The 20,037-nt window shown below is 50.7% G+C and overlaps 2 protein-coding genes across 4 annotated transcripts; one reads left to right on the forward strand and one right to left on the reverse strand.

Annotated features, from left to right (window-relative positions):
* Nucleotides 1-1,049: 1,049 nt before the first annotated feature.
* Nucleotides 1,050-10,427, forward strand: slc49a3 (solute carrier family 49 member 3). Of its 3 annotated transcripts, XM_068324943.1 has the most exons (10): nt 1,052-2,083; nt 6,982-7,140; nt 7,224-7,437; nt 7,688-7,764; nt 7,878-8,015; nt 8,137-8,253; nt 8,361-8,513; nt 9,149-9,306; nt 9,420-9,520; nt 9,595-10,427. In XM_068324943.1, exons 1-10 carry the CDS (start codon nt 1,952-1,954, stop codon nt 9,825-9,827), a joined length of 1,482 nt encoding a protein of 493 aa, XP_068181044.1. In that variant the 5' UTR covers nt 1,052-1,951; the 3' UTR covers nt 9,828-10,427. The 3 variants fall into 3 exon arrangements, with proteins under 3 accessions (XP_068181045.1, XP_068181044.1, XP_068181046.1); XM_068324944.1 differs by lacking the exon at nt 7,688-7,764 and having other exon boundaries at nt 1,050-2,083; nt 7,921-8,015; XM_068324945.1 differs by lacking the exons at nt 7,688-7,764; nt 7,878-8,015.
* On the reverse strand, nt 10,296-19,930 carry LOC137602337 (nuclear cap-binding protein subunit 1). Its single transcript, XM_068324942.1, has 23 exons — nt 19,758-19,930; nt 17,469-17,557; nt 17,149-17,249; nt 16,917-17,073; nt 16,737-16,844; nt 16,270-16,391; nt 15,339-15,408; nt 15,040-15,255; nt 14,845-14,942; nt 14,690-14,753; nt 14,505-14,615; nt 14,314-14,378; nt 14,139-14,201; nt 13,888-13,962; nt 13,645-13,745; nt 13,446-13,568; nt 13,022-13,124; nt 12,858-12,951; nt 12,663-12,766; nt 12,472-12,589; nt 12,166-12,390; nt 11,983-12,096; nt 10,296-10,954 (listed from the first exon to the last, which is right to left on the reverse strand). Exons 1-23 carry the CDS (start codon nt 19,792-19,794, stop codon nt 10,841-10,843), a joined length of 2,472 nt encoding a protein of 823 aa, XP_068181043.1. The 5' UTR covers nt 19,795-19,930; the 3' UTR covers nt 10,296-10,840.
* Nucleotides 19,931-20,037: the final 107 nt, after the last annotated feature.

Genomic DNA, 20,037 nt, shown 5'->3' on the forward strand with positions numbered 1-20,037 from the left:
AATCCCTGCTTCCATTTCCACCTCCTGTCTTTGTGACCGTAAAGAAATCCAACCCGGAGTAGACCGGACGTCTGAACACGCTTCAGACGTGTCAGTTCTGTGTAACTGTAATGTTTGTAACTCGCATAAGTAATAAATTCAGTTATTCAACATTAAGGACTAGTTACATTTAGTTACAGTTATTAGTTACATCTGGCCCTCTGAGTTCAGCCGGGATGCTGATGTGGCCCCCAGTAGGAATGAGTTTGACCCCCCTGATCTAGATCATCTAGATCAACCAGACAAAACAGAGCAGCAGGACAGTAGAACCAGTCCAGGAGCTGTAGTGGTTTGAAGCAGCAATGCTTTAGAACAGTGGTCCCCAACCCCCGGGCCGCGGACCGGTACCGGTCCGTGGGTCATTTGGTACCGGGCCGCTCAGAAAGAAGAACTTATTTAGTTCCGTTTTATTTATTTCGGAGTCTGAAAGACGTTAAATTTGAAAAGTGACGTCTGTGTGGAATGACCTACTGACCCTCTTGACGGGTCTCGGTCACGTGACAGGTCATCAACACACACACAATGAAGGCCCATAAACGCACCAGAGTTCTGGATTAAAGTCCAGGCAGATTATCCTGAGATCGCCCAAAAAGGATGGAAAACCCTGCTTCCATTTCAACCTCCTGTCTTTGTGAAGCGATTTTCTGCTGTGACCGAAAACCAAACCAAACTGGAGTAGAGCAGACCTATGGAACACACCTCAGGGGTCATTGTCTCCGTTACCCCTAGACCAGCGGTCCCCATCCACTAATTCTCATTAGTGTAATTACTATTATTTGATTGACTTGTTCACCTTTCTATTGGAAATGATCAATATTTCTCCTGCGTTGAATGAACTGATTGTAAGTCGCGAAATTTCTAAATAACCTCATCAGTGCCGTCACTTGAATCGAGTTTTTAATGTAATCATTTCTTATAATTATTTAGTTTACAGAGACGAAATAGAGATGTTGATTATCAATTTGTGAAAAAAGTTTGTTTATTGTCTGTTGATGTCTACATTTTACATAAAACCACTGATTTATTATTAGACTACAGCTGTCCTGGTGTCATTAACCATTATCCAGCAAATGAAGACCGGACCGTTAAATACTGTCTGAGATGAAACCGGTCCGTGGAGATAAAAAGGTTGGGGACCGCTGTTCTAGAAGACAGATGCTCCAGCTGATTGTCTAGAAGACAGATGCTCCAGCTGATGTTCTAGAAGACAGATGCTCCAGCTGATGTTCTAGAAGACAGATGCTCCAGCTGATTCTCTAGAAGACAGATGATCCAGCTGATGTTCTAGAAGACAGATGCTCCAGCTGATGTTCTAGAAGACAGATGCTCCAGCTGATGTTCTAGAAGACAGATGCTCCAGCTGATGTTCTAGAAGACAGATGCTCCAGCTGATGTTCTAGAAGACAGATGCTCCAGCTGATGTTCTAGAAGACAGATGCTCCAGCTGATGTTCTAGAAGACAGATGCTCCAGCTGATGTTCTAGAAGACAGATGCTCCAGCTGATGTTCTAGAAGACAGATGCTCCAGCTGATGTTCTAGAAGACAGATGCTCCAGCTGATGTTCTAGAAGACAGATGCTCCAGCTGATGTTCTAGAAGACAGATGCTCCAGCTGATGTTCTAGAAGACAGATGCTCCAGCGCCGCCCGTGGGCCTCTTTTCGTCAGAGTGTGAGTCCTGTCGGGAGAAGATCTTTGGAACACCCCCCGTCGGTGAAGGCGGTGCCCTCTGGATCGGTTCCCGGTGTTCATCCCGGATGAACGCGGCTCTGGAGCCGGTTCTGGAGCCAGAACCTCGGGGTTCGTGTCTTTAACGTCCAGACATGCTGTCGGTGTTTTACCGAACCCGGTTATAACGCGTTAGCTGCTTGCGGTTGTCGGTAACGTCACTGGTCAGACTGGTTGAACCGGTAATGGAGACGGACGGCGGGGACTCCGCCGCTCCTCCGCCCGCGGACGGGAGGAGGCTGCTGGGCTTTACCGTCTACCGGAGGCGGTGGTTCGTTCTGCTGCTGCTGTGTCTGCTCAACTGCTCCAACGCCACGGTGAGTGAGCCGGTTTACCGGTTTACCGGGGTCACCGGAGCCACCGGGACTGGAGTCACCGCTCCGGGTCAAACCAAGTGTTCAGAAGTAGAAGAAAAGTCTGAAACAGAAAAGCAGAAGTTCCTCACGTCCAGAAACCCTTAATAACCCTTATTAACCATTAATAACCCTTATTAACCCTTAATAACACTTAATAACAGCTATAAATAAATAAATGAAATCTTTAGTATTATTAGTAATAGTTATTAAAACTATTAGTATTATTAACCCTCACTAAGATTAAATTGTTATGGAAACAGTTTGATTCACTGCAGTTGGTTTAATCCATGGAATAGTTATAGTTATAATTATAGTTAAAGTTATAGTTATAAAGTTAAAGTTATAGTTATAATTATAGTTAAAGTTATAGTTATAAAGTTAAAGTTATAGTTATAATTATAGTTAAAGTTATAGTTAAAGTTATATAATCAACAACCCCTGAGCACACGAATGATCACAGCTCACAGCTGATTGGTTGAACTAGTTAACTAGTATCTGATTGGTTGCTAAAGTTGAACGTCTGTTTGGGTCAGGAAGACGGAAACTAGTACAGGAAATGAGGTCATCCTTATGACAGGACAGGTTAGGGGTTAAGGGGTGGGTTCAGGGGTTACAGGACTAGTTCTCCTGTTGGTTCTCTGTCCTCCAGCTAGTTTTGCTCTACTTTCCTGTTTCGTTGCTGCTCTACCAACAGGACTCTGGTCTCCCAGAATGCTTTGCAGTTTGACAAAATGACTGTTGGAATTTGGGTCACTGGTTTAACCCACTAGTAATCAGATTACTGAACAAATACTGAACACACAGGTTCACGACCCAACGGGTTCTCATTCTAGAACGTGTTAACAGACAGTCAGAGGGTTCTCATTCTAGAACATGTTGACAGACGGTCACAGGGTTCTCATTCTAGAACGTGTTAACAGACGGTCACAGGGTTCTCATTCTAGAACATGTTGACAGACAGTCAGAGGGTTCTCATTCTAGAACGGGTGAACAGACGGTCAGAGGGTTCTCATTCTAGAACGGGTGAACAGACGGTCAGAGGGTTCTCATTCTAGAACATGTTGACAGACAGTCAGAGGGTTCTCATTCTAGAACATGTTGACAGACGGTCAGAGGGTTCTCATTCTAGAACATGTTGACAGACGGTCAGAGGGTTCTCATTCTAGAACGGGTGAACAGATGGTCAGAGGGTTCTCATTCTAGAACGGGTGAACAGACGGTCACAGGGTTCTCATTCTAGAACATGTTGACAGACGGTCAGAGGGTTCTCATTCTAGAACGGGTGAACAGACGGTCAGAGGGTTCTCATTCTAGAACATGTTGACAGACGGTCACAGGGTTCTCATTCTAGAACATGTTGACAGACGGTCACAGGGTTCTCATTCTAGAACGTGTTAACAGAGGGTCACAGGGTTCTCATTCTAGAACGTGTTGACAGATGGTCAGAGGGTTCTCATTCTAGAACATGTTGACAGACGGTCACAGGGTTCTCATTCTAGAACATGTTGACAGACGGTCACAGGGTTCTCATTCTAGAACGTGTTAACAGATGGTCAGAGGGTTCTCATTCTAGAATGTGTTGACAGATGGTCACAGGGTTCTCATTCTAGAACATGTTGACAGACGGTCACAGGGTTCTCATTCTAGAACGTGTTAACAGACGGTCACAGGGTTCTCATTCTAGAACATGTTGACAGACGGTCACAGGGTTCTCATTCTAGAACGTGTTGACAGACGGTCACAGGGTTCTCATTCTAGAACGTGTTAACAGACGGTCACAGGGTTCTCATTCTAGAACATGTTGACAGACGATCACAGGGTTCTCATTCTAGAACATGTTGACAGAGGGTCACAGGGTTCTCATTCTAGAACATGTTGACAGAGGGTCAGAGGGTTCTCATTCTAGAACATGTTGACAGACGGTCACAGGGTTCTCATTCTAGAACGTGTTAACAGACGGTCACAGGGTTCTCATTCTAGAACATGTTGACAGACAGTCAGAGGGTTCTCATTCTAGAACGGGTGAACAGACGGTCAGAGGGTTCTCATTCTAGAACGGGTGAACAGACGGTCAGAGGGTTCTCATTCTAGAACATGTTGACAGACAGTCAGAGGGTTCTCATTCTAGAACATGTTGACAGACGGTCAGAGGGTTCTCATTCTAGAACATGTTGACAGACGGTCAGAGGGTTCTCATTCTAGAACGGGTGAACAGATGGTCAGAGGGTTCTCATTCTAGAACGGGTGAACAGACGGTCACAGGGTTCTCATTCTAGAACATGTTGACAGACGGTCAGAGGGTTCTCATTCTAGAACGGGTGAACAGACGGTCAGAGGGTTCTCATTCTAGAACATGTTGACAGACGGTCACAGGGTTCTCATTCTAGAACATGTTGACAGACGGTCACAGGGTTCTCATTCTAGAACGTGTTAACAGAGGGTCACAGGGTTCTCATTCTAGAACGTGTTGACAGATGGTCAGAGGGTTCTCATTCTAGAACATGTTGACAGACGGTCACAGGGTTCTCATTCTAGAACATGTTGACAGACGGTCACAGGGTTCTCATTCTAGAACGTGTTAACAGATGGTCAGAGGGTTCTCATTCTAGAATGTGTTGACAGATGGTCACAGGGTTCTCATTCTAGAACATGTTGACAGACGGTCACAGGGTTCTCATTCTAGAACGTGTTAACAGACGGTCACAGGGTTCTCATTCTAGAACATGTTGACAGACGGTCACAGGGTTCTCATTCTAGAACGTGTTGACAGACGGTCACAGGGTTCTCATTCTAGAACGTGTTAACAGACGGTCACAGGGTTCTCATTCTAGAACATGTTGACAGACGATCACAGGGTTCTCATTCTAGAACATGTTGACAGAGGGTCACAGGGTTCTCATTCTAGAACATGTTGACAGAGGGTCACAGGGTTCTCATTCTAGAACATGTTGACAGACGGTCACAGTGTTCTCATTCTAGAACATGTTGACAGACGGTCACAGGGTTCTCATTCTAGAACATGTTGACAGACGGTCACAGGGTTCTCATTCTAGAACGTGTTAACAGACGGTCACAGGGTTCTCATTCTAGAACATGTTGACAGACGGTCACAGGGTTCTCATTCTAGAACATGTTGACAGAGGGTCACAGGGTTCTCATTCTAGAACATGTTGACAGAGGATCACAGGGTTCTCATTCTAGAACGTGTTGACAGACGGTCACAGGGTTCTCATTCTAGAACGTGTTGACAGAGGGTCACAGGGTTCTCATTCTAGAACGTGTTGACAGAGGGTCACAGGGTTCTCATTCTAGAACGTGTTGACAGAGGGTCAGAGGGTTCTCATTCTAGAACGTGTTGACAGACGGTCACAGGGTTCTCATTCTAGAACATGTTGACAGAGGGTCACAGGGTTCTCATTCTAGAACATGTTGACAGAGGGTCACAGGGTTCTCATTCTAGAACGTGTTGACAGACGGTCACAGGGTTCTCATTCTAGAACGTGTTGACAGATGGTCAAAGGTTCTCATTCTAGAACATGTTGACAGAGGGTCACAGGGTTCTCATTCTAGAACATGTTGACAGAGGGTCACAGGGTTCTCATTCTAGAACGTGTTGACAGACGGTCACAGGGTTCTCATTCTAGAACATGTTGACAGACGGTCACAGGGTTCTCATTCTAGAACATGTTGACAGACGGTCACAGGGTTCTCATTCTAGAACGTGTTGACAGAGGGTCACAGGGTTCTCATTCTAGAACATGTTGACAGACGGTCACAGGGTTCTCATTCTAGAACATGTTGACAGAGGGTCAGAGGGTTCTCATTCTAGAACGTGTTGACAGAGGGTCAGAGGGTTCTCATTCTAGAACATGTTGACAGACGGTCACAGGGTTCTCATTCTAGAACATGTTGACAGATGGTCACAGGGTTCTCATTCTAGAACGTGTTGACAGACGGTCACAGGGTTCTCATTCTAGAACATGTTGACAGAGGGTCACAGGGTTCTCATTCTAGAACGTGTTGACAGACGGTCACAGGGTTCTCATTCTAGAACATGTTGACAGAGGGTCACAGGGTTCTCATTCTAGAACATGTTGACAGACGGTCACAGGGTTCTCATTCTAGAACGTGTTGACAGATGGTCACAGGGTTCTCATTCTAGAACATGTTGACAGAGGGTCACAGGGTTCTCATTCTAGAACGTGTTGACAGACGGTCACAGGGTTCTCATTCTAGAACATGTTGACAGAGGGTCACAGGGTTCTCATTCTAGAACGTGTTGACAGACGGTCACAGGGTTCTCATTCTAGAACATGTTGACAGAGGGTCACAGGGTTCTCATTCTAGAACATGTTGACAGACGGTCACAGGGTTCTCATTCTAGAACGTGTTGACAGAGGGTCACAGGGTTCTCATTCTAGAACATGTTGACAGACGGTCACAGGGTTCTCATTCTAGAACATGTTGACAGACGGTCACAGGGTTCTCATTCTAGAACATGTTGACAGACGGTCACAGGGTTCTCATTCTAGAACGTGTTGACAGACGGTCACAGGGTTCTCATTCTAGAACGGGTTAATGTGCTTTACTGGTGTTGAAGCTGCTGACAGGGAGACACGTTGACCTCGTTGTTGGCGTGTCCGTCGTCACATGATACACAAACACACAGATAAGCCACACAGTCGGTGCTGGGTCATGTGACCTGAGCCCCTTGGACCATTTCCCCTTTTTGAAGCGTCAGGTCACGTGACCCAAAGTCAGGAGGAGCCCGGTTCTGACAGACAGGAAGGAGGATAGATGAACGTCCTCTCCTCAGACGTTGACATGTGACCTTTGACCCTGTCCGTTGGTCTCCCCAGGTGTGGCTGACCTTTGCCCCCGTGGCAGTCCAGTCGGCCCAGTACCTGCAGGTGGGGCTGGAGGCCATCAACTGGTTGTCTCTGGTCTTCGTGGTGGTGGCCATCCCACTCAGCTTTGCCACCACGTGGATGCTGGACACCCTGGGGTTAAAGTTCACGGTAAGGTCGTGCTGCTGCAGGGCGAGGCTAGCATTAGCGCTGCGGGGCGGCGGCTGACGTCTGCTTTGGTCACCCCTCTGCAGCTGATCCTGGGCTCCTGGCTCAACATGCTGGGGGCCGTGACCCGGTTCTGTGGGACGCTGGGGGGCCAGCAGGGGGCGCTGTTTCCCGTCGTCATGCTGGGCCAGACGCTCGGGGCACTTGCTCAGCCGTTCATCATCTTCGCCCCCACCAAGATGGCCGCCCTGTGGTTCCATGACCAGCAGCGTGCCACAGCCAACATGATCGCCTCCATGTGTGAGTGGGAGTGGAGCGTCACGTGACGTGTGGTGTCACGTGACGTGTGGTGTCACGTGACACCACACGTCACGTGACACCACACGTCACGTGATGTATGATGTGTTGTGTCGTGACTTCAAGTGGTACTGACTGCTAGCTAATGCTGGTAGCTAACAGCTGCTAGCTAAGGGCTGCTAGCTAAGGGCTGCTAGCTAGCAGCTGCTAGCTAAGGGCTGCTAGCTAACAGCTAGCCCGTGCGTCTCCCCAGCTAACCCCCTGGGCCTCCTCCTGGCTAACATCGTGTCCCCGGCGGTGGTCCAGACGTCGGCTCAGATCCCGTCTCTGGTAGGTGACCCACAGAATGTCTTCTGTCATATGGGGGGGGGGGCACCAGGGGGGTCCCGTGGCGTGTGACGTGACATGTGACCACTGAGGTTTGCACCACTCCTTTATTTCAGCTGCTTTCCTACGCCGTCCCAACATGCATCATCTGTCTCCTAGCAACCGTGGGGATGCGCAGCAGCGTCCCCCCCACGCCGCCGTCGGCCAGCGCCGAGGCGTCCGGCTCGGAGCCGTTCCTCCAGGGGCTCAAACTGGTCAGACCTGGTCTTCAGTGCCCGTCCACACTGAGACGCCGCCGCTTCCTGTCTTGTCCACCCCCAGAGGACGCTACTTCCTGTCTGTCAGCTGACGTCCGTCTGTCCGTCTGTCCCACAGCTGCTGCGGAACAAGGCCTACCTGCTGCTGCTGCTGTGCTTCGGCGCCGGCGTCGCCCTGTTCACCGCCTTCTCCACACTGCTGGAGCAGATCCTGTGTGTCCGGGGCTACTCCAACGCAAGTACTCCCCCCAGTGCCCCGCTGGAGCCCCCTGGGTTGACCGACGGTCACAGGGGGCTCCCCTGGTGGTGACCGCGTGTGAATAAACCTAATGATCCCCGCAGGACTTCGTGGGCCTCTGCGGCGCCCTATTCATCGTGTTCGGCGTAGTGGGGGCGGGACTCGTCGGCGTCTACGTCGACAAGACCAAGAAGTTCATGGAGGTCATCAAGGTCAACTTCAGCCTGTCTGCTCTGGCCTGCATCGCCTTCTCCGTGGTGAGGAGAACATCTAGAGGAACCGTATGGTCCCTGTGGGGCTAGGGTTAGGTTAGGGTTAGGTTTAGGCTTAACCTAACCTCACTCTGTGTTAAGTCAGGTTATCTTTAGCGTTCGGTTAGGTTTATGTTAACATTAAGTTAGGGTTATGGTAGGTTTAGGTTAGGTTAGGTTTAGGTTTAGGTTAATGTTAGGTTAGGTTTAGGTTAAAATTAGGTTAGGGTTAGGTTAACGTTAGGTTAACATTAGGTTAGGGTTAGGTTAATGTTAGGTAAGGTTTAGGTTAATGTTAGGTTAGGTTTAGGTTAACGTTAGGTTAGGGTTAGGTTAACGTTAGGTTAGGGTTAGGTTAACGTTAGGTTTAGGTTAACTTTAGGTTAGTGTTAGGTTAACGTTAGGTTAGGTTTAGGTTTAGGTTTAGGTTAACGTTAGGTTAGGTTTAGGTTAACGTTAGGTTAGGTTTAGGTTAACGTTAGGTTAGGTTTAGGTTAACGTTAGGTTAGGTTTAGGTTATTAGCTTAGGCTTCATCTCTACCTGCATATTTTTTAAAGGGGGGCTGTCGTTGGAACTGGTTCTTGGTTCCAGGTCACAGCCGTGAGTCGTTGATGCTGTTTGGTCGATGTTCTCCTCTCAGGTGTCTCAGGTTCCGCATCAGAACGTTGCCGTGGCGACTGTCAGCTCTCTCTTCGGGTTGTTCGGCTTCTCCATCTATCCCGTCGCCATGGAGCTGTCGGTGGAGTGTTCCTACCCCGTGGGGGAGGCCACGTCCGCCGGGCTGGTGTTCGTGTCAGGGTAGGGGCCGCTTCCACAGACCCTCAGGGGGGGTCCAGGGTAGTCCCTCAGGGGGTCCAGGATGACCGTTGGGGGGGTCCAGGTGGATGTGACTCTTCTTGTGGTCTCCCCAGGCAGGTCCAGTCCCTCGTCTACATCGTCCTCCTGCAGGCTTTGACCACGCCCCTGGCCGACGCCCCCCTGTCCACCTGTGGGAACACAGTGAGCTGGAGGGGTAGGTCACATGACCGTTGTGTGAAAGCGTTGACGTGAGCCGTGCTCCCCCCTGATGTGGGCGTGTCCTTGCAGTGCCCATGATGGTGATGGGGGGGCTCTGCAGCGCCTTCTCCTGCTGCTTCGTCCTCTTCTTCCACACGCCGTACCGCCGGCTGGAGGCCGAGCAGCGGGCGGCGCTCCACACACGGTACGGGGCGGCGTGTGGTGGCAACACCACCATCTGTGGGGGCGTGGCCCCAGAGCAGCCAATCACAACCCAAAGGACTGGAGAGGATGAGCGAGAACCACACCCCAACAGGAAGTGAAGGACCAGAGGGTCTGATTTAGAACTATGACTCCCACCAGCTGGGGGGGGGCTTCAGGCCACGCCCCCATGTTTTGAACCTGACTCCTGCTGTGGCCTCAGACAGGAGGTTGTGGGTTCGAGTGCCGCCGGTGTGGAGCGTGTGTTCTGTCGTGTTCCAAACATGGACTGTTAGTGAATTGATCGGTTCTGATCGGTGAATTGATCGGTTCTGAATTGCCCCAAGAGCGGTTCTTTTACACTGGCGACGCGCCCGGGGTGTAGCCCGCCTCTCGACCGTAGTCAGCTGGGATTTGCTCCAGCAACGCCACCGCCGTGACCCGCAAGGCTGCAGACGAGATCGTGTGGTCGTCAGGGAGGTGGGTGTTGTTGACCATCTCAAGATCTTGAGTCTTCTACTTCATAAATTTGATTTACGTTGAAAAAATTCCAGATTTAGCAAAAAAAATTAAAGGAATTAAAGCCGATATTTACAAATTTATTTTCTTTATAAAGTTTATTGAGATGTTTCTGGTGATGACTTCATAATTCAGGCTGTAAAGGGTTAAAACCAACAGTTACTGCAGTTTGTCCAGAAGATCAATAAAACATTGGTTCACGTCCTGGTTCTGGATCTGTTGGAACAGAATCTGGAACCTTGTCACGCTACGTTCACGTCCCCTCGGGTCATGTGACCTCCCTCCCGGCGTGAAGGAGAGGTTGACACAGGAAGTAGAAGAACAGGCGACAACAGTAAGTAAAGTCTGACAGGTTTACTTCTCTCCACACAGAACAAAATAAAAGAGAAGGTTCTGGAGGCGCTGGAACCAGAACCAGAACCTCCTGGAGCCATTCTCAGCTCTGCTTTAAAAAAGACGCTTCGTACGAAAAAATAAAACAAACAAAAAAACAAGGAAACTAAAGCCCCGCCCACTCAGGAGCGCTGGAAGGACGTGGGTTCAAGTCCCGCCAAATACAAAACATTAAACCAGAGTGTGTGTGTGTGTGTGTGTGTGTGTGTGTGTGACGCGTGTCTCAGAGCTGCAGGGCACAGAACTGCTGGTAGACGTTCAGGATGTGGGGGTCCAGTTCCGCCGTGAACAGAAGGTTCTCCAGGGTCCCCATGTACTGCTGGATGATCACATGATGCTGGGGGGGCATGACATCATCAATCAATCAATCAATCAACTTTGATTTGTACAGTGATTAATCATATCTGCAAATACAGCGGTACCTCTACTGACCAAACGCCTCAACAGGAAAATATTACCTCTAGTTACGAAAGAAATTAGGCTTACGAAAGGTAAAAATACAGTATGGGCTGATACTCTCAGCTCCCACAGGTTCCTGAACGCAACATTCTCATAGCTGCTCTGCCATTGGCTGTTACCTAGCATCCTGGCATCCCATTGGCTCAGAGGGACCTCTGTGTGGAGCTAGATAGGTGTCTATGCAGCGTCCTCGTCATTCACCCCTCGACCCCTGAGGTGTTCTGATAGTTTTAGGTAAATATATTAACTTTTAGAGTATTCACTATGGACCCCAAGAAAGTGACGGAGAAAAGAGGAAAAGAAAAGATGAAGAAAAGAGTTTTTTTGTCCGTACAAACAAAGCAAGAGATGATAGAAAAGCCTGAAAAAGGGATGCGTTTGGTTGATCTCTCCAAAGAATATGGCCGTAATGCATCTACAATCACCACGTTATTAAAACTAAAGGAAGTTTAAGGAGTTTAAGGCGTCGCGTGGGTGGTTGGAGAAGTTCAGAAGGAGGACTGGAATTCACTCTGTTGTTCATGGTGGGGCAAGAGGGCATGAACCAAAGAGGGCAAAAAACAATGAGGACAGCAGTTAAAAGGAAAATGACCGTCATTATTATTCTTTGTTTTTTACGTTATACACAACTCTCATTTATTGTGTAATAATCTAATCGTAACATGTATTTGTTACATGTTTTGATGCATTTTTATGTTTTATAAAACATTTAAGTCTGAATGTTGGGGGGCTTGGGACGGATCAGGGTGTTTGGATGGAAAACGTGTCTCTACTACAAAATTTTCTACTTAGGTAAGTTCTTCTGAAACCAATTAATTTAGTAAGTAGAGGTACCGCTGTACTTGGATCAGAGTGTGTGTGTGTGTGTGTGTGTGTGTGTGTGTGTGTGTGTGTGTGTGTGTGTACCGTCAGGAACACCTGCTGCAGTCTCTCGGTACAGTTCTTGTACCAGGGCGTCCTGAAGTCCAGACTGCTGGTCTCACAGCGAACCAGATGCTCCGTCAGCAGCATGATGAACCGCTGTGGGGGGGACAGCGGTGAGTCTGGGTCCACGCCCCTAACCCCTCCCCCTAACCCCACCCCCCCCACCTGGAAGATGACCAGGAACAGGTTCTTCTGCTGGCTCTGGGCGGCCTCCACCTTCTCCTGCAGCCGGTCGATCTGCTCCTCCAGCCCCTCCTCCTCCTCGCTGCTCCTCTTGGCTCTGGAGCGGCTCTTGGCCCCGCCCCCCTCCTCGTCCTCCTCACTGCTCCTGTCCCCGTCCTCCTCGTCCTCACTGGCCTTCTCCATGTCCTCCTCGTTCCCGCTGTTCCTCTGCAGGGGGAAGCAGCACCGTGAAGACCCAGCAGAACCCCCCAGGCCCAGCGTTTGGTGCGCTGTGATTGGACGGCTCACCCTGCGGTGCTGCTGCTTCTCCAGACGGTCCTTGGCCCGCTCCAGCTCCTCCTGGATCTTCTGGACATGTTTGTCCATCTTCCTGACGGTGGAGTGGAGCACCTCCCACACGAACAGCCTGGAGGGGGGGGACAGTGTTGCTGAGGGTCGTCATGGAGACAGGGGTCGCGGTGATGGGGGGGGGGGCCCACCTGGTGAACTCGTGGGCCAGGTCCTGGGAGAAGAGCCAGTTGGCCACGGTGGCACAGTCCACGATCTGGGTCCGGATCAGCTTGTCCACCAGAACCGCCATCATCTGGGGGGTGGGGGGAACGGGGTTAACGGCTGACGTCCTCCCCGTCGGGCTGACGACAGGCGGGTCGCCCTGATGGGCAGGGTCACCTCACCTGTGGGTGGTTCCTCCACACCTCGTACACCACCTTTAGGACGTGCAGCTTCCCCTCGTCGCTCTCCGTCAGGTTCTTCAGGATCTCGTGGAACCTGGGGGGGGGTGTTCATTAGTCACGTGGTCCACCTGGGGGGGGTCAAACCAACCTCCACCTGGTCTTACTTTCCCAGGGCGCTGAAGGAGTGGCTGAAGGACTTGGCCGCCAGGTGGAGCAACGTCTGGAGGAAGACGTCCACCTTCAGGGGGTTGAAGGTCTCGCCTTCATCTAGAGGTGTGGGGGGGCATCATCATCATCATCATCATCAAAGGGAACAGATCAAAGGGAGCAGATCAAAGGGAACAGGATCAGAGAGAACAGATCAAAGGTGACAGATCAAAGGGAACAGATCAAAGGGAACAGATCAAAGGGAACAGATCAAAGGGAACAGGATCAGAGAGAACAGATCAAAGGTGACAGATCAAAGGGAACAGATCAAAGGTGACAGATCAAAGGGAACAGATCAAAGGGGAAAGATCAAAGAACAGATCAGAGAGGACAGATCAAAGGGGACAGATCAAAGGGGACGGGGGAACTGGGGGGACAGACCGTCGTCGTCCTCCTGGTTGGGGTTGGGGACGTCCTTCAGGATGGTCAGGATCTCCTCATTGGACGCTCGGTTCTTGATGGCGTTTCCTATGGTGATGGACATGGCGTAACCCGGCAACGAGGCTGGGGGGGGGGAGAGAGGGGGGTCAGTGCCCACACACAGAGACACACACACACACACACACACACACACACTCACAGTTCTCCTCGGTGTACTTGTAGATGAAGATGGGGGGGGCTGGGATGAGACCAGAGAAGGTGGGGGGAACCAGATCCACGATCCTCTGGTGGTATGACAGTCTGGACCAGAAGAGAACAGTCAACCGGAACCCCCCCAAGACCCCCAACCAGAACCCCCCAGGACCCCTGACCCCCCAGGACCCCTGACCCCCCAGGACCCCTGACCCCCCAGGACCCCTGACCCCCCAGGACCCGCCCTCACCTCATGCATTTCTCCAGAACCTCTTTGACAAACTTGGGTTTGGGTTTCTCTGGATCCCCAGCCAGACAGTCCGACCTGGAACCAGAACACCAGTAACACCAGTCAGACTGGGACCAGTCACCACTGGCACCAGGCTGGACCGGCACCGAAATGTCACCGGTACCAGTCCAACCAGCACCCTGACGTCACCGGCACCCGTGACATGAGGGTGCTGGTTGGACTGGTACCGGTCTGTTGAGGACAAACCCTACCAGTCGTCCCAGCTCCAGCGGAACTGGAAGTTACTCAGATGGTGAGAAAACCAGTTGATCAACCTGGAAGAGAAGCAGAGGAGTCGGGTCAGAACCAGGTCAGAACCGGGTCAGAACCAGGTCAGAACCAGGTCAGAACCAGGTCAGAACCTGGTCAGAACCCCCCGTTGCTCACCTGTCTACACAGGTGGTGTTCATGGAGTCCAGCCTCATGTAGAGCATCTCTGTGGCCTGGGCCAGCTGTCAGGGGGTCAAGGCTAACTCCACGGGGGGGCCACAGAGGGGGGTCACCCCACTGACTGGCACCTGACCTGAACACATCCCCCCCCCCCCCGTGGCTCTGATTGGACCAGACATGAAGGATACGACCTGAGGCAGGGAGCCGGGCTGCAGCTTGCAGAGCTCGATCAGGAGGGTGGTGTACAGAACGTCAATGTGGGGGGGCGCCGGCAGGCGGAACAGCTCCCCAAAGATCACCTGACACGAACACAGGTAGTGAGTGGGTGTGGCTGCGTGAGTGGGCGTGGCTGCGTGAGTGGGCGTGGCCTTACCTCCACAATGTGGTAGTTGAGAGGGATGTTGTTCTTCCCCGGGTAGCTGAGCAGCTGGGCGGCGCTGGGGGGGAAACAACACAGGTCAGACATGGGGCTTCAGGGCCACGCCCCCACGGGGCCACGCCCCCACGGGGCCACGCCCCCACACCCACCAGGTCTTCCTCTCCCTCCAGTGGGTCTTGATGATGCAGTGCAGGTTCTCCTCTATGACGAACCTCTCCACTGAGTGGCTGCCGGGCATCACGGGGCCCTGGGGGGGCAGGGGGGTAAGAGAGGAGGGGTTACTGAGGGGGAGGGGTCAGAGGCCGGGCATCTCTCCCCGTAGCACGGCGCCAGTGCCAACGTACCTCGGGGGCGTCGGTGTAGTCGAAAATGCGGAACACCACCTGTGGCATGGGGTAGTTCGCGTGGGGCATGTGACCTGGGGGGGTGAAGGGGGGCAGGTTGTGCTGCAGCGCCTCACACAGGACGCTGTCGAAGGCGATGTAGGGGCGCAGGATGTGGCGCTCCTGCCAGCGGTCCTTCTTCAGCTTCTGCACCTGAGCCCACAGGCAGTCCAGGTACTGGGGGGACACAACCAGTCAGTCATATGGGGGGTGGGGGGCAAACCAGGGTCAGAGCGGTCATACGGGGGGGGGGGTCTTACCTCTTCCTGGGGGTGTGGCTTCTCTGCTGTCCACACCTGCAGCATGGGAACGTGTGTCTTTACCCGCCTCCTGGAAACAACAGCAGGATTACAACACGCAACAGAACACGGAAACATGAAACAGGAACAGAAACAGGAACATGGAACAGAAACACGAAACAGAAACACGAAACACGGAACAGAAACATGGAACAGAAACACGAAACAGAAACATGGAACAGAAACATGGAACAGAAACAGAAACATGGAACAGAAACACAAAAACATGAAAAAGGAACAGAAACAAACAGGAAAAGGACCACTGAACAGAAACACGGAACACAAACAGGAAAAGGAAGAGGAAAACAGAACAGAAACATGGAACAGGAACAGAAACATGGAACAAAAACAGGAACACTGAACAGCAAAATGGAACAGAAACACGAAACACAAAAATGGAACAGAAACAGGACCAAAAACAGGAAGAGGAACACTGAACAGAAACATGGAACAGAAACATGGAAACATGAAACAGGAACAGAAACATGGAACAGAAACAGGAACACTGAACAGAAACACGGAACAGAAACAGGAACACGGAAGAGAAACAGGAAGAGAAACAGGAACAAAAACAGGAACAAAAACAGGAACATGGAACAGAAACACGAAACAGAAACAGCAACAGAAACATGAAACAGAAACATGGAACATAAACATGGAACAGAAACATAAACATGGAACAGGAACATGGAACAGAAACAGAAATATGGAACAGAAACATGAAACAAACATGGAACAGAAACATGGAACAGAAACAGGAACAGAAACATGAAACAGAAACGTGGAACAGAAACATGGAACAGAAACAGGAACAGGAACAGAAACATGGAACAGGAAGACGGAACAGAAACGGTAACACGGAACACAAACACGGAACAGGAACACGTCTGACTTGAGGTAGCCGTCGATCTGGCTGAGCAGACGCTCCATCTCCACATCCTTCTTCTCGTGGAGCTCCTTCCCCACCCAGGGCAGACAGGACAGCACCACGTACACGAACCAATCAGAGCGCACCTGAGGACACACGCCCCCTCCTAGAGATTAACCAATGACTGGCCCCTGCTAAATGTGTAGGTGGGGGAGCGTAGATTCACATGTTCACAGCCCCGGGTTCAGCCCTCATGGGGGCACCAGCCAGTCCCAAACTTGGGGCAATGAAGAGGGGCGTGGCAGGGAGGGCATCCAGCACACAAAACTTAAAAAAAACAACCCAGCCTTCATCTAAAATGGAAACAAGATGAGAAGCTGTGGCGACGCCTACCAAGACACGCCCACAGGAAGTAGTCCTTTTAGAGCCACACCCCCTTCCTTTACATGAACAGGTTTCACCAGAATGTGGGGAGGTCACATGTCCTCTACCTGAGGCACGTCTTCCTCCTGAGTAACACTGATGAAGTTCTCGAACATGGCCACCATGGAAGGAGCAGCGATCACATGACAGTTCACCAGGTCCGACAGGAAACGCACCTACACAAACAAACCACACGGGGTTAAACAACCAGCGCCCCCAGCTGGACCTCCTGCTACTGCTGGACCCACCAGGTAGACGGCCTCCTGGTACAGGTTGTTCTTCAGCGTCTCCTTCAGCTGGCGGATCATGGCCTCCACAAACTCCCCGCCAAAGTTGTAGTTCCTGGCGTTGAGGAGGCCGACCAGCGTGGTGTAGACCGTCAGCTTCTCCGGCAGCAGGCGGGCGCTGTGGAGACATGCCCAAGTCAGAACGCAGCACAGCACAACACAGCAGGGGGGTCGGGGGCGCGTGGGGACGTACACACAACACAAGATGCGCAGGATCTTGTTCTTGTAGTTTGGAAGGTCGGCCTCCAACACGCCGGCCAGCCCCTCCAGGTTGCTCTCCAGGGACGACGTGCTCTGCAGGAAGTCACAGCGTTTAGAGCCGGTCATCTGGTCCTTTACAGGATCTACTACACGATAAGGCGCAACTAAAGACTTTAATGTCCTCAAAAACCACAGCGCACTTTATAATCCAGGGCGCCTTGTAATCCAGGGCGTTTTATAATCCAGGGCGCCTTGTTGTGCAGAGAACACTGATTCAATAGAGCGTGTGTCTGTCAGAGGGAACCAGCTCACCTTCTCCCCCACGCGTATTATCAGAGACTCCAGTCGGTCTTCGATCTCAATGGGCTCTGATGTTCTCCTCCGTTTGTGGCCCCGCCCACCTGGAAGAGGAAACAACGTCACAGGCTGGGGGGGGGGGGCAGGCTAGAGGTGACCAGCTGGTCGGGGGTCACATGCTGTGAATTCGAAAACACACTGCCTGGTCTTGCGCTAGCCATTCTCCGCTTCGCCATAGGCGAAGTAAATTCTAGATTGGCTACAAGGTTTCTAGACTGTAGCCACAGTGGTGTTCTTATTTTTACAGAAAAAAGGCTAAAACTTAACAACTTTTTCACTCGCTATTTCCGCTAGTGAACGGCGCTAGCGCCTGTACTTCTGCTAGCGAGCGGCGCTAGCGCCGCTATTTCCGCATGCCGACGGAAATAGCCGAAGTGACCCGAACGCTCCCGATCATTAAATATGCACTGGGGTCATGACCTCTCGTCCAATGAAAAACAAAATATTGTTTTTTACAAGCTGAACCCGTGAATTGGTGTAAGACAAGGAGAGGACCATCGATCAAAAGAATCCAGTGTTTTCTAGTAGAGTTTGTGTTAAAGTCCTCATTAATAAACAAATGGTGAATGCTGAGGGGGGGGGGGGGTGGAGACAGACCGATCAGAAGGTCAATGAAAGATATTATCAATACTTGTTTGTAGTCTTAGACTTTTGTTCCCTCTGACCAGCAGGAATAACCAGCGATGATGTAAATGTGTTTTCACCTCACTTGATGTTTTATGTCTTTTTAAATTGAAATGAAAAATCATGTTATTGAATTAAATAAACTAAACTAAACTAAACTAAACTCTGACATACCAATGGTGTTGGTGGTGGTCAGAGTTCAAATGTCTTCTAGTCTCAGTAAACTACCAGTAAACACTGAGTAATATTTAGTCTGACTGTATCTTCAGAGTGAATGAAGTTTTCAATGGTTGAATCTCACATTCATTCCTGCATCAAGTAGGACAGAAATAAAGAGAGTTCAGCTCCAGCTGCTGGCTTTAGGGGGTTTTTGGAGGGAAACTGAACACAAGATTTTGCCCTCAGAATGCAGGAAAACAACCCCATTTTCTAAAACATTTCCTGGGGGAGGCCCCCGGACCCCCCACAACCCCCTGCGACGAGCGTTGGTCGTCCGCCCGTGCGCCACTGTCTGGGACACAGTGTGTGTCTTTTTGTGTCTTACTCAATTCTTTTACACTGAGCCACAGTGGTTAGTCACACTAGCTCCCGGTTCAAGCCCACACTGCGCCAACGACAACACCGTGGACCTACATCCACTCAGCACAATGACGTCACCGACGAGCAACACAGCTGCTGGATTATAATCTGATTCACACAAGAAATGTATTTTCATGACTGTTTCCATTCAATCCGTCCTTCAAAGCGTGATGTGTTGTAACTGTCAGAGTTCGTCCGTTAGTCCACCAAATATCTTCAGAACCGTTCAGATAGAAAGATGAAACAAAAAGCACATTACTCAGGCAGCAGAGGGGATGAAATTGAGATGATGACCTTGAGAAAATTAGGTCAAGGTCAAATTTTCACTTTTATACATTTTTTGCACATATCTCAGGAACCGTATAAAATAGAAAGACGAAACAAAAGGCGTTATATTCAGGGAGGTAAGATGATGGAAATTAGATCACAACCTTGACCTTGAAAAACTAGGTCAAGGTCAAATTTTTTTTTATACCTTTTTAGCTACACATCTCTGAAATCTGATGAGATAGAATCACAAAACAAAAAACAACATTTTCAGGAAGCCAGAGGCGCAAACGTGTAGGTCAGGGGAAAACGTTGATTCAGGGGTGTCGCGGGATGTTGTCGTCTCTGACTGCCTCGTTTCCGTTTGGCTGGACTACTCTTACGTCACGAGTAACACAATGACGTCACGAACGAGCAGTAAGGATGGTGGATAACGATGCTGGAATATAATCTGGTTCATCCAGGAAACTTTTATTTTCGTGACTGTTTCCGTGGGTCACAGTTGATGCTGCAGCTCCGGTACCGCCTCCGGTACCGCCTCCGGTACCAGCCGCTAGCTCTAACCGGGTACCGGGTGCTGTTAGCGCGTTAGCTCTCAGGCGATCACCGCGAAAGCAAAGGACGAACCGAGCAGGAACACCGATCACCGCCCGACCCGGGAACCGGGAACAGAACCGAACCCCGCGCCGGGATCCACGCAGTGGATTAGCGGGACGAGCTAACGCGGCTAGCCGCCGCGGCTCGCTCCCGGTCGGCTCTCCGGGCCGGTCTTACCGTCGTACTCGTCGCTGTGTCGTCGCCTCCGCGGCATTTTCCCGGTGATCGTCCGACCGAAGGGCTGAAGCTCCGTTAAGGCGGTACCGCTGCTCCCGAGCCGCTCAGCCGCGACGCCTCACCGCTCAGGCAGAAGAATAGCGGTCCGATTCAAGAGGAGCACTTCCGGGGCAGGCTGTGGTCACCGGAAGTGTAACCTTCTTTTTCTTCCGGGCTTTCATCTTGCTCCGCTACATCCGGGTTCACTGCGTTAACAATAAGTTGATGTTTTTAGTCTGTT

The sequence above is a fragment of the Antennarius striatus genome, chromosome 10 (genome assembly GCF_040054535.1).
Source record: "Antennarius striatus isolate MH-2024 chromosome 10, ASM4005453v1, whole genome shotgun sequence".
NCBI classification, from domain to species: Eukaryota; Metazoa; Chordata; class Actinopteri; order Lophiiformes; family Antennariidae; genus Antennarius; species Antennarius striatus.